The sequence below is a fragment of the Balearica regulorum genome, chromosome 2 (assembly GCF_011004875.1).
Source record: "Balearica regulorum gibbericeps isolate bBalReg1 chromosome 2, bBalReg1.pri, whole genome shotgun sequence".
NCBI lineage: Eukaryota > Metazoa > Chordata > Aves > Gruiformes > Gruidae > Balearica > Balearica regulorum.
The window spans coordinates 19614330-19628009 of NC_046185.1; the positions used below are offsets into that span (position 1 = coordinate 19614330).

The 13680-nt window shown below is 46.4% G+C and overlaps 1 protein-coding gene across 5 annotated transcripts in view; it reads left to right on the forward strand.

Moving 5' to 3' along the window:
* Positions 1-12895, forward strand: part of SYBU (syntabulin) — a 43209-nt gene extending 30314 nt beyond the window's left edge. For 4 of the 5 annotated variants that reach the window (XM_075743476.1, XM_075743477.1, XM_075743480.1 and 1 more), the window contains 4 exons: positions 5714-5816; positions 8214-8417; positions 9383-9532; positions 10825-12895. In XM_075743476.1, the coding sequence (XP_075599591.1) occupies positions 5714-5816; positions 8214-8417; positions 9383-9532; positions 10825-11926 (1559 nt within the window). In that variant the 3' untranslated portion in view covers positions 11927-12895. The remainder of the gene's footprint in view (positions 1-5713; positions 5817-8213; positions 8418-9382; positions 9533-10824) is intronic. The other variant, XM_075743478.1, reaches the window with a different exon arrangement.
* Positions 12896-13680: the final 785 nt, after the last annotated feature.

The window sequence follows — 13680 nt, forward strand, 5'->3', positions numbered from 1 at the left end:
TATAAAATCAGAGGGGATAGTTAGCTGCTACAGTCCAGAATTCACAGCAGAGAGCACGGCAGGCAGGAACACACCTCCACCAGTCCACAGGAGATGCCACAGAGGAGTGCCCGTCTTCCTAGACTTTGCCACCTGCTTGTAGTCCTGAGTGTGCCCACATGTGTGCCTCAGATTCACTCTGAATTCACTCCATACTGGAGCTAGACCATGCCTGTGAGTGCAGGCAACCAGCACGTTTCATTCCTTGGAAATATGGCCAGCAGTAGTGCCACCACCCTGTTTTGTGTCGCAGCTGAGCCGTTAGAGCTCAGGGAAAAGATCTGAGTTCAGTGCCCTCCTTAGACTGAGGGAGTTCAAATCCACACCTCTCATAAGAGTTCTTGAACCACTGCAACCTGCTGGGCATCCTCAGCTTCCTCATCTGGACCTCATGGCAGTGGAGAGTACGAGACATGGGCAGAGAGAGAGCATGTGGGAGCAGCTTCTGTCCCCCAAAGATTAGAGCATCCTCATGGAGGAGAGTCCCGTGTCCTGTTCCTTGCTCCCAGGATTGTATCTGCTTTTACCCAGGTACTGTGTGGTGTGAAATACAATAGTAAGTCCAAGGGAAGTGTCACACATAGTAATAGTAAGTCAAAAAAGTAGTAAGTCAAAGGCCAGGAACTGGAACCAAAACCCACTGTCAGCTATGGGCTGTGAATCCAGTACATTTCCCACTAGGAGACTGTGCCCTCAAAATGGGTCATTTTTAAGGGTGTTATCTGCAGAAAAGCTTGAAATGCTACAGCAAGCCTTCATCGCTTCTTTGCAGCTTCTTTTCCATACATTTGTCAGTGCATGTGAGCAGCGTGGGTTTCTTTCCTAGATCGTTTGTGGTGTATAAAAGCAATCTTGCAGGAACAACCCCATATTAAATAGAAAAGCAGCAGCATTAGTGTTTCCTGGAAACATACTGCTTATGCTGTTAAAGATTGGAACTAGAGATGTAGCTGTGAGTTAAAGGTTTCAAGATAAATGAAACCAAATCTCTTAAAAATACAGGTCCTTTCAATAGTGGGCAGTACAACTGATTTCTCTCTACTTTTCTAGGGGCTTCTAATGGCTTTGTTGGAATTTTTTACGCAGTCAAGCCCTCTCTCTTCCCCTGGGGTCTCTAAATAAAGCTATCTACAGAGCCAGCATGCCACTGAGTCCTCTAGTTGCTGCACTGGAGTGGTGAACATATATGCATATTTTGGTCTCTTTGCTATATAACAAGATGCTTTTGAAGGCAAGGAAGGTCAGCAAATTTTAGTGCTTTACATTTTGAGGACAAGCTGTCTCTGTCATGTCAGCACTGTTTTATTTACAGCTCTGTTTCACTAGGTGACCATAGGCAAAACCTAGCATGAAGAGTGAGATATATATATATATATATAAAAAAAAAGAGTTCATGTTTATGGAGTCAGAAGATAGGTAAGCTCTGTGACTTATATGCTTTAGCATCTATGAAACAGTGGCGAAGTTGCAAATAGGAGAGACTTACACAAAAAGACTAAATTTTAACAAGTTCATGGGCATCCTGAGTTTTTGCGAATCCATTTCTGCTGCTCAGCTGTCAATGTTCCTGTCACAGATACTATTTGAACTTTTTTCCATATTTTAATCTTACTATTTAGATAGCAAATAGACAATAAAATGCACACAAGGAAGATTGAGCTTTATTCTTATAGAAGGAAAAAGATTGAATGATAAAATGCAAGCAAAATTTTAATATCGAGGCCAGAAGACTGTACAGCAAGGTATCCAACCATCTGTAATGGCTAGAAATAGCAGATTGGGATGCTATATGCCAGCCGTGCATGTGGGGTTATTGTGTGACTCTGTGTAAGAAATATATATACTATATGTCTCTATATACATACATACATACATGACGTGGTATTTCTGTGTTTGCATACTGTCCCAGTAGGCCAAATACACCTAATCTGTTTTACCTGTAAAAGCTGTGAAGGCAATGTGTGATGTGGTCGCTGTACTGCGCCATTACCCTTGCACTATGACTGAGGCAGTGCAGAGAGCAGAGTTGAAGGTGGGGCTTTTCTACACCCAAAATGTAGGCGCGAGGGCTGCACTGCAGGCATGGGATAAACACGCAGCAGTGCCAGCTGGGGGAGTACTGGCTCTTGCACAGGCAGCTCTTTCTCCCTCTCCTCCATCCCGCCCTGAAATTTGTAGTTGCATCACATGCAGGATGGGAAATTTGCCCTTGGGTAATTAGTAGGAGGTTTCCCAGTTGATTCCCATGCTGCAGCAGGGCGGCGTTAGCTCCCTGAGCTGTGGTCCCTGCCGATGGCGCAGATGAGCCCATGCGTCGGATGGTCGCTGCCCTCTCTGCCTCTGCCTGGGTTGTGCCTGCCCACGCTGCCTGCACTCCTCATCACGGGTGGAGCAGCACGCAGTCGCAGGGCTGCAGGCTCCCTTCTCCTCCCCTCCGCGTCAGCTGGAGCTGGGTGACCGTTGCGGTGCTGTCAGGGCGGCAAGGAGGCTGAAGGCAGCAGAAAGCATGATGCTGTCTGCAGCGTGCTCTCAGCTCGGTGCCATTGCCCGTCGAGCGGTAAAGTGCAGGGACAGCGCTGCAAGCTGCACGATTTCAGTCCTGCTTCTCAGATGCCCATTCCAGGCAGGGAGCGATCCTGGAAAATGTTACACTACTTTGTTGGCCAGCCTTGTGTTGTTCTTCCCATTGCACAGAGCAGTTCTGTTGCAGTGCACAGCTCCGCTCCCGTGGCGTGGGCGTGCTGCTGCCCAGAGCCCGCTGCGCGGCGGGGGGAGGCTGGAGGAACGGCCCTCCTGGCATCGGATGCCGTATGTGCAGCACGAGCATTTCTCTCAGAGTGTAATTCCGAGTTGGCTCGCCTGCCGGCAGGCTGTTAGTGGTGTGTCACTGAGCAGCGGCAGCATGGAGGGATACATGTGAATGAATTTCAGATGAGATACTGCTGAAGCCGGCAGCTCAACGTATAGCTTCTTTTGCAGGAAAGGGTGGGGAAGACAGTGGTCTTAGGCAGGGAAATCTCACATCAGGGCAAAACAAGTCTTATAGCCAGTTAGGACAAAATAATATGTTTTTCAGAAATGCCAACCTCTTTCACGGTTGACACTGAATCAGCAGGCTGTTCTGGGGCTTACATGTGTGAGCTTTTACAATCACATTGTCACAGCGACAAAAATAATCAACAGGTGTCCTTAGGGAGCTGTCAGCCTGGAGAACGGCATTAGGAAAGATTAGAGGCCATGTTCAGCTCCTGCCCATACTGCTGCTAGGCAAGGAGTTTCACCTCTTTTTTAAGACATTTGTAAGATAGAAGTCACATTTACCCAGGAGAATATGTTGCAATTGATATTACATGGATAAATGCCATGCTATTTTGCTTAGAGATGTCTACCAAATGAGAGAAAATATTTTTTAAAGTCTCCTAGTAACATTGCTGTTGAGCTCTGCTACACGCAGAGCTGGCTTGAGCATAACTAACACACTTGGAACAGATACTAGCAGTGACTCCTTTAATTTATAAAATGTTCTGAAAGATCCTATAAATAGCCACATGGCTAATTTTAAGCATAAGTCGTCTCCTGCGCTCAGTGTTAAGCTTGTGTGCGGCTGTTATCGGAACTGGGGCCAGAAAGGTTAATTTGTGCTTTGCAGACACAGTTCCTGGTCCCAGATGCAGTTCAGCCTTTCAGAAAGCTCAGCCTTCGAGGCGGTTGCGTCTTCAGGCTCTGCTGACGCTTATCAGCAGTGCCCAGCTTGGCACTTCCCAGCACTGCGCTCCCAGCCAGGCGGGTCAGGGAGAGGCTATTATTAAACCTTCCTTCCTTGAAATGCTTTCGATAACGAGATCTGATTATGATGTCGTGTGCTTAACCAGAGATGAGCCTCGGCTAGAGCTCCTGCCCTCTGTGCCACAGCCAGGACTTGGCTTTGGAAAGCTGTTGGCATCTTGCAAGGGCAGGAATGTTTTGTGTGCCCGAGCACCAGAGGTATGAAATCTGTGCGATGTGTTTACCTGTTCGGGTCTTGCTTGGAAAAGTAGGTTTGGGAGTAGCGTGATACCGAGACAGTATTTGGTATCTTAGTCTCGTAGATGGGAGTGGTTTGTTTATCAGGAAAACTCTGCTGCAGCTTTGGACATCATGTCCCACGGTCATTTCGCTTCCCCAAGGAGAGGGTCACTGACATCTGCATCTGTAGATGTGATACAAATACTCTGTGAAACCAAGCGCCTTTCTGCTCTCCCTCCCTCCCCTCGTGAACTTGCACTTTGGTTACAGCTGTGGCGTCTTGGTCTGGTTATGGGGGACGTTGTACTGGGCATGGAGTTGGTTAGAGGGGGATTGCCCTTTGCAAGAGCTAGGCTTTGCACTTCAGTGCTTGCAATTGGGCTGGGGAATATCTGGGCTGGGCTGAACCAGAGGCACAGAGAAAGGGGGGCTGATCCCGACGCTGGGGCTTGGTGAGGTTGGGAAAGTATTGGATTAAATCCGAACACGCCTAATGCTAACACCGGTTGCTAAGAGTTGCCGGATGGCAAGGGTGGTTGCTGGATGTCTCATCCTCAGCTCTGCGGAGGGTTTAAGAGAGATTGTGCACCTGAAGGCTTATCTGCACGGAGGGGGTGATGGTAGCTGCAGCTGCATCTCCCCCTCGTGGAAAAGACAGCAAAAATGGGTTTTGTGGTAAGTCTGCAGCCACTGGCCGGGGGTCTCTGTGCGTGGGACGGCACCCAGAAATTCTCAGGTGAGAGATGTTCCCCCTGACCGGCTGCTTAAAGGATATTGGAAAGTTATTTCCATCCCCTCGGTAAAGTCGTCATCCACTATCGTGGCTCTGCAGCGTGAGACCTGGCTACAGCTTGGGACATTTGCCATTTGAGGGACAGACTGAAAAGAATCCTACCTTTAGGGTGGGTTTTTTGGGTTTTTTTCCAGATGATAAGACATTCTTAGTACATCTAGCCACTACTGGCCCTAGCAAAATGAGAGCAGTTTTCCTTGTGTGTGCCAGAGCTTGAGAAATAAAAGCCATGATCCATAGAAAGTCAGTAATCAGATAGATGGCTTAGTAGCTGAGAAGCACTTGAGAGCCACACGTGATTATTGGATTATTTTAAGGCTATTAGAACTGCCTTGCTATGCTGCTGTGCCACATGAAAACCTGCATACATGTGTACATATGTATAGGCCCTGTTAGCCTATACACATTTGTACATATATACATGTAAGCGTACATAATGTCAGGAACCAAAATAGAAGCAGCTTTCCCCCCCAGCAAGTGGTATTTTCGTATGGAGAAATCTCTAGTTGCAATCCTAATCACTGAGCTCCTGAAGGAGCCACGTGAGCAGCCTCATTCATCTAGTGATGGCTGTGGGAAAGCAAACAGGTTGTCACAACAAATGTTCCTAGCCCAGGCCTAAAATGGCTTCTGTAGCGTGAGGGTTTCGTGTCCAAATGTTTTTTTCTGCTCTTGTTGAAGTGCCAGTTCTGAAGAAATGTTGAAAATCTGGAACAGATCCAGAGCTTGTCCTCAGGGATGTTTGAAAATTCATGCAACTTCTGAAATTCACACAGGACGGACAAAGGAAGGATGCTCGTGATTCACTGTTATTTTGAAAACAGTCTTTGAGTTATAATTTCCATCATGTTTTCACTCTTCCCTTTTCCTTTCCAGGGAGTGAAGCCGATTTTAGCTCTTCAAGCAGCACAGGCAGTATTTCAGCTCCTGAAGTCCATATGTCCGCTGCTGGAAGCAAAAGATCTTCTTTTTCTCGCAAGTAAGCAAAGCAATTTTTCCTGAATATTGCAAGTGTTGCTAGTGCAAAGATAGACTACTGTGTAAGGGCTTGCAGTTAATACATACAATACCAGTATCATGAGTTTTAAAACAATTTGAGTAACACTGTGCTCTCAGGCAGCACTTACACTGATGAGAACTGTAATATGAGCAAGAAAAAAAAGAAAAATGCTGTATTTGGAGCACAAAAATTGTCAATATGCCAGATCAGCTGACTGGTAGGTTTTTGTTGTTTATTCATAACAAGTACGGCAGATACAATCAGGTAAGGCAGACAAGGCATTGGCTGGAGTGGAGGAGGAGACAACTGGGTGTAAGTTAGTTAACAGCAGTACTTCTAACCAGTTAACCTTTTGCTCTTATCACTTTGTTTTCTCTCTGTAATAAATTTTCAGCTTCGCATGTGCTTTTCCAGATCATGACCTTATTTTTTGTAGGAAGAAGTAGACAATACTGCCTTTGACGTTTTTTTCTTAAACACCCTTGCCCAACCTTTATATAACTGGAACTGTATGCAAATAAAAAAAAATACCATAGTCATCTATCTAAATGAACCTTTCATAAACAATCTCTGTGAAATTTCTCGCTATCATGTGTGAAGTGCAAATCCAGACAGCTTGTGAATACGGGGCCGTTGGGATGGAGCAGCGTACGTTGTGCTCTGCCCACGCAATCCCTGCTGGTTACATTTTTTGGCAGTAGGTGGAAAGAGTTCAAATCGCCAGGACTGGTTTCCTGCCCTTTGTGGAAGAGCTGGCAGGCAGGCTGGGACCAGCAGCGGGATACCCGTACGTTTAAGTCCCACAGACATCTCCAGGGTCGCAGCGTGCCCCAGTGTACAGAGATCAGCAGAATGATGTTTAATGAGCAGTTTCCTATCTGTATCGTGAGACTGTTAGAAAAATAATCATTACTTAAGCTCTCTGTAGATTAACAAGTAAAGTTACTGGCTGTGGGGAAAAAACAGCACTAAGTATAATATGAAGCCCTAAAATCACCTTACTTTTAGTAAGATTATGTATCATTTCATATATTATTGTGCATTTAAATATAACTTTAAATTAGATCATATGTAATATGTCCTATGTAATAGTGCTGCTTCAAATGCATTGCTGTGTTGCACACAGTCCGTGCACGTTCTGCCTCACGCCAGAGTTGATGCTGTACTGTACGCAGTGGAAAGAGATGTCTCCTTTGCAATATGTTCTTCTTTAACTGTTTGACTTAACTTGCTATGAAACATTTCAATGTTGTCACAAACCACAGTCCTGCACTTCATTGTAAAATAATTATAAAATCACCCAAACCACAGCAGTGTGATGAAGGTTTGCAGCAGCCACTCAACCATCTGTTCCTTATAAACTGTTCCATTTTCAGAGAAGGGAGGAAACCAAGTCAAATGATTTTAAGAAGAGATTTTGCTTCATAATTCTGTGGTATTTAAATTTTGATTCTCAAGCCTTCTCTTTTGCTGGCTGGATTTGCTTTTTTCCGTATTTTTTTGAAACCTGCCCTTTCATTATAGTTTAGAAGAACAACTTCCATGGGAGGATGAAGGAAGCAGCGTAGCAGTGCAGGAAGGCGAACCAAGTGAGCAAGTGGGGAGTGCACCCCGAGAAGCTGTCCTCAGAGCGCCCCGGCCCTTTGGCAGCTGTGGGGCGGTGCAGATGCCAATTGCATTCAGGCACACACAGTTGGCAGTCAGCTTATTTAATAGAGTGGGAAAAGAAAGGTAGATATGTATGAGGGAAACTGGAAGGAAGAAAGAAAAGGCTGTGCTTTCCTTTGTCTTTTTAAATACCATTTCAGTCTGCTCTCCGTGGGGTTCAAGCTATATCTAAGGAAATGAATAGCTGGCAGTGACAGCTGAGGCACCCAGTATGCCAAAGGCAGAACAGAACAGTGGCTCAGTCAAAATTTGTTTTCACTGCTCGCTGTGATCCCTCGGGCTGCTTGCTGAGGAGCATGAAGGCAGTCTTACAGCAAACCTCCCCAGACGGGCATCTCTCCGCAGCGCTGGCCGGGGAGAGCTGAAGTGTGGTTCTTCTGGCAGTCATCCAGGCTGCAGTCCTCTCGTTGCTTAATGGAGTCAGAGGTTCAGGGAACGTGGACGATCTGATGGAGTCACTGGGAACTGTGCTGTCCACAGGGCAATGTGAAAATGGCCGAGGTTTCCCCGATCACGTAATTCAGACTGAGAGCCCCACATGAAAGAATGTGCAGTGGCTGATGGCATCAGGACTTTCTTTCTTCCCGGTCACTCACAGTTATCTATCTGGTTTAGTGTTTAGACAACTTTGTGTGTAAAATAAGACACATAATGGGTTGTGTGACAAGGATAATCCAATATGCTTTAACCATTTTGGTTCCTCTCCAGTCGTGGCCCTTATGGTCGGAATAATGGATCCTTATCCTACAAGTCTGGAGCCAGCCCACCTGCTTCCCATGAAAAGGACCTTTTGTCAACACTGTGCAAAAACCAGCTGAGTCCTGCTAACATCCATCAGAGTTACAGGGCTTCTTCAGCCAGCAGCAGCAACTCAGGCTCATACAAAGGGAGCGACAGCAGCCCAGTGATGAGGCAAGTCTCTACTCCAGCATCCCGGTGTTCAGCGCACTGACTTACCTTCTCTGCACTGTAACGTGGGATCAGCTGTATGAGTTGCCGAGCAGGTCGCCTTGCTCCTCAGCGTAGGTGTGACTCGTCATGTCAGTGGCTCGACAGTCAACAGGGTGCTCCATCCCGTGTAAAAGCTTTATTGTTTCAGCACTGTAAAATTGAAGGTTACTTTTAGTCAAAGCCCTTTGTAGTCGGTTTTCACTCCGAGGCAGGCTCCTTCATGTGGTTTCATGCCATCATGGGGATTTACTCATGGGGATTTACTGGTTCTTTTGTCTAAGGGTCCTTTCACTTTGGAGAGAGTTGGGTGGGGTAGTATAGAAGAAATTGTACGCCTGGGTGGAAATTCACCCTGCCCAGCCTTAGGCACCTCCCTGTGCAAGTTTCCTGCGCAGGAAAGAGAAGAGATGCCGGCCAGACCATGAGATGCATATTGCAGAGAAGAAATTGCCACCACGCTGCTGCTGTTCCCCTCCCTCAGGCAACTCAACAGCCCAGCAGGTCAGATAGATACACACCTAAAGCTAGGTAGGATGAATCTGGGTTTCAGCGTGGTTAACTCGCATGTGGAGCTGATCTCAGTCCTTACCCTGCCTCGCCTGGCCATGTCTGCCGCCCAGCTGCCTGCTCTTGGGCACACCGCCCGTTTCGGGTGAGGGGATGGCGAGGTACTTTAAAGTTAAATATCTCATCTGATGTAATGGCACTGAGACCAAGTACAATAAATAGTAAATTTGGCACTATAGCCACAAATCAGTGGTTTCCTCAAGTACTTTGATTTGCCAAAGGGAGTCACTTGTGCGGACACTGTGGAGCCCCAAATGGGTCAAGCTTTGCATCAGTCTGTGGGGTGTTTTTATTTTTGCCAGGACTGGAGAACTAGGAGTGATGTGATGTGATGGTTTGGTGTTTTTTTTTCTTTTCAGGCGATCAGGGAGATACATTTCTTGTGGTGACAATCACAGCATTAAGCCACAAAATCCAGAGCAGTATTTGACTCCTTTGCAGCAGAAAGAAGTTACAGTACGGCATTTGAAAACAAAGCTGAAGGAATCTGAGAGCAAACTTAAAGAAAGGTAAATTTCACTTCAGAAATCGGAGTTGGAAAGATTGATTCAGGAGCATTTAGAAGTGGGAATCCTAAACGTTTTTACTCATTTCTTGACCACATAAAGTTTTCATTAAGAAATTTGAAATATGATCAGCCTGATTAGGTTGTTTTCAGGTATTTCACATTTCATAGCATTCTCTCAGGGAATATGTACCATGCAGTTTAGTTCTGAATATAGCTGTTTCTTTTCCCTTTTTTGAACTTTCAGAATAGAATATTTTTAAAAGATTTTTTTTACCAGTCTGATTTAGCATTGAGACCTTTTATACACAAAACAGTTTCTACCTGCCAGCATGTATTGCCTTAGTTTCCTGTTCTACCTCAGTCAGTGAAATATGACTACAAATGTCCCCCTTCTCCCCCAGTGAAAGAAAAGCTCTTACACAAACCATCATCCACTTGTGGTTTTGTCACTTAGATAGATACTGAATTTTTCACAATAGCCCTTTGTATGGACACTGAGCAAAGAAGTGACAATGCACGTTACACAGCAACAGATGTTGTCTCTTTTACTAAAACCGCGCTCTGAGAGCTGGCTCTCCAGCACACATAACCCAGGCGGGCACAAAGGGGTGTTTGAGTGGAGCCCCATCATGGTTTCAGCTGAGATGATAGAGTTAATTTTTCTTCCTAGTAGCTGGTATAGTGCTGTGGTTTGGGATTTTTGGACAAGTGCCAAGGCAGCATCCCAGGGACCCCGTGGTCCAGCTCGGGATAGCCCAACCTCTGCATCTGCGAGGGTTGGCTCTCACATAGGGGCCCCCTTCCCAACTTCCTTGCAAGTCCCTGGCTCCACACTGGGCAAAGCAAGCCGGGTGCGCGCAGCCCCGGGCCGTCCTGCTGTCTGAGCCAGCGTGGGCTCTGGCTGTAGCGACGAGCTGCTGGCCGGTACGGGGAACACATCTGGGCAGCTGATTCTCCTTTCCTCCAGGGCGAGGCAGTAGGTGAGATGTTGTAGGTGTACGGGTTGGACCTAACCTAGAGGTCACCATCTGCACCTCAAAACGCCTGAGATCACAAGGCTGCGAGCTGTGTGGTGAGGTCAGTGACTGCAGTTAGCCATCAGCCAGCGTGTCTTGGCAGCTGGCTTATACCTCTGCCAGCTCCCTCGGAGGCAGCAGCAAATGATGCATGGAGGAATTTGCTTCCTTCTTGGAGCATCTCTGCAGCATAGCCATCCCAGCGCGGTGGAGCCTCCCATTGAGTTTTTCACTGACCAGTCAGCAGAAATGTTACACCATTTTTATTTTGCTACAGGGAAACAGAAATAGAAGAGCTCAAAGCTCAGCTGGGACGGATGAGGGAAGACTGGATTGAAGAAGAGTGTAATCGTGTGGAGGCAGAGCTGGCCTTAAAGGAAGCAAGAAGCGAAATTAAACAACTCAAGCAGGTTATTGAAACCATGAAAAACAGCTTGGCTGAGAAAGACAAAAAAATTCAGAAATATTTCATAGACATAAACATTCAAAACAAGAAACTGGAATCTTTGCTGCAGAGCATGGAGATGGCTCAGAACAGCTCTATGAGAGATGAGCACTGCCTGGAGTACACGTGTGACTCGGAGGGGAAGCCGTTAGCGTTGTGTGCCACGATGCCAGACAGCCTCAGCACAGAGGACCAAGCTCTGGAGGAGGTGGCAGATAGTGGGCTACTTCTTAGTGAGGACACAGATAACAGGACTGATTCATCTGAAGAGAGTTTGACCACCACAACCTCCGAGTTGAGTGATCCAGCTCCCCACAGTTCTGCTGTGAATAAAGAGATGCTTGATGAAAAACTAACTTCTTCCCAGGAGGAGGAGAAAAGCAGCAACATGATGGTGGAACAGGCCGTCCAGACTGATGTGGTGCCATATAGCCTAGATGTGGAGCAGCTCATTCAAAACATCTTCAGAGCTCAAGATGCCTGTCCTCTAAGCCCACCTTCTTCACTGAAGGAATTGGGTGAATTTTCTCTTGGAAGCTTCAGTGATTCTGGTGTCATAGTGGACTTAACTCCAAGCGATCCCAACTCTGCCATCCTTTTGTCTCCTGTGGAGTCTCCATGCAGGAAGGTGGAGCACGGAGTTAATGAAAACCGTTTCATGAAAGAACTTGATTTTACAGAATCTCATGATGAGGAAGCCTTTGGGTATGTCAACACTTTCTCTCAGACAGGAATAAAAAGGAGATACTGGAGCAGCAGTCTTCTCAAAGATGTTCTGGCTGTAGCAGCCCCTGTTGTACCAACTATCATGTGGGCTTTCAGTACTCAGAGAGGAGGAACAGATCCCATTTATAATATTGGAGCATTGCTCCGTGGTTGCTGCCTGGTGGCCCTGCACTCTTTACGCCGTACACCCTTCAATATCAAAACCTAAATTCCACTCTGTCCCTGGGCACCAAATGGCTGAGGCAGAGAGAAGGAGGGATGAGAGAGATCATAAAAAGTTAATGTATATCCTGGCAGAGTCCATCATTTTGCTTTTGACTATTTGATTTGCACTATAAATCAGTTCGAAAACATGTTTCTTGTGTCAAAATTAAAAAGCTGAACACTGTAGTTGCACAAGATGTTTTTAACTGGTGTTTTTAACAGTACTGCTGCCTACAGAAATAGTCGTCCTGCGCCCAGGCACTGTGACCCTCTTCTGTGCTGGTGTCTTTCTGGTGCCAGTGCATCTGCACAGTGGACATGACCAGGGACATCAAAGAGAATTACAGCTAGCGCTCTTCCGTGTTTGTTTGCTGAGTTAGCATTAAGCTCAGTCACTTTCCCTGGCTGGTTTGGGCAGCGCGAGATGCACACGGGAACAAATGGCCAGGGAAAGGTGGGGTATTTCTTTAGGCTGCACTAACCTAAAACATTTGTGAAACTACAGTGTTAAGTGACATGGAGGCTCGTTCCCATAAGTGTATCACACACGTGCTCCAGAAAGCATGCTAGCGCTTTCCATTTGTTGTCCGAAGTGTCAATTCAATTTAGAGGTAAAACCCCTATTCCCCAGGCAGCTTCCAGCACATCGTTCGTGCCTGTCTCGTGTAGTGCTCTTCTCAATCGTACAACTGCTTGAGCATTTCACTGGTCTTGTGCGCATATGGGGACTGTAACCAAAAATGTACGTTGTTGGGAGTCTTGAAACTTATTACAATGATCAGTATAGGCGTGGATACACTTTGAATCTTAATGTTGTTTTAAAGTCTTAATGTATTGGAACCCGATAGTCTTTTGAGCCCTTTGAAATACTATGTATAAATGTACTGTGTTTTAACTTATTGTTTATTTAATTGCTTTATTGTAAATTACCTTTATAACCACAAGTTCAGTAAAGCATGTTCGAAATGTCAAACATGCACGAGTGTTTTATTGTAGCAAAGCTATAAAAAAAAACCCGTCTCAGCTGAGCTGTCAGGCGCAGGCTGAGCGGGAAGAGGCACTGTGTCAGGGCGTAAGGAACCACCAGGACCCAAAGAACAGACCTAGACTGAGAAAAACCTAAGTACAGCTCCAAGCGTAAGCACTCGGCCAGAGAAGGCAGCTCCAGTCTGTCTGCAGACACGCACGCTGCCTGCTCTGCCGCACCCGGGCTGCATTTACAGATGCAAGTGATGTAATCTTTAACCCAATGCCATCTTCTGGAAACTTGTAACTTCACTTTTCTGCGCTCCTAGGAGAATATCAGTCCTCCTGGCATTTATCAGAGGTCCAGATGACCTTGTTTAACCCAGCTGAATCACGCAGTCTCGGTGTGCCCACTGAGATGCAACTGTGACCATCAAAACATTAGTTCTCTATGTCCAAAACTTGAGATCTGTGCATAGATCTGTGCATAGATCAGATCTACCCAACAGATAAAACAGTGGGGTTTGCCTGGCTCCACCCCAACCTTTCAACACCACCTCTGGCCGTTTAAACCTCACTGGCCGGCCTCCTGTTTCCCCTCCAGCAAAGCCCAGAGCAGAAGGGTCTAGTGAAGCCAGACAGTGCCACGCATTGTTCTGCAGCTTTTGGGAAGGGCACAAGGGAGGAGAAATAATTGGCCAGCAGGTGGGAGCATTTGCAACACAAGAGGGTGATAACACACCGATGCTTATAGAGGTGACTCAGAGACCTTTCACATCCCTGTGACACCCC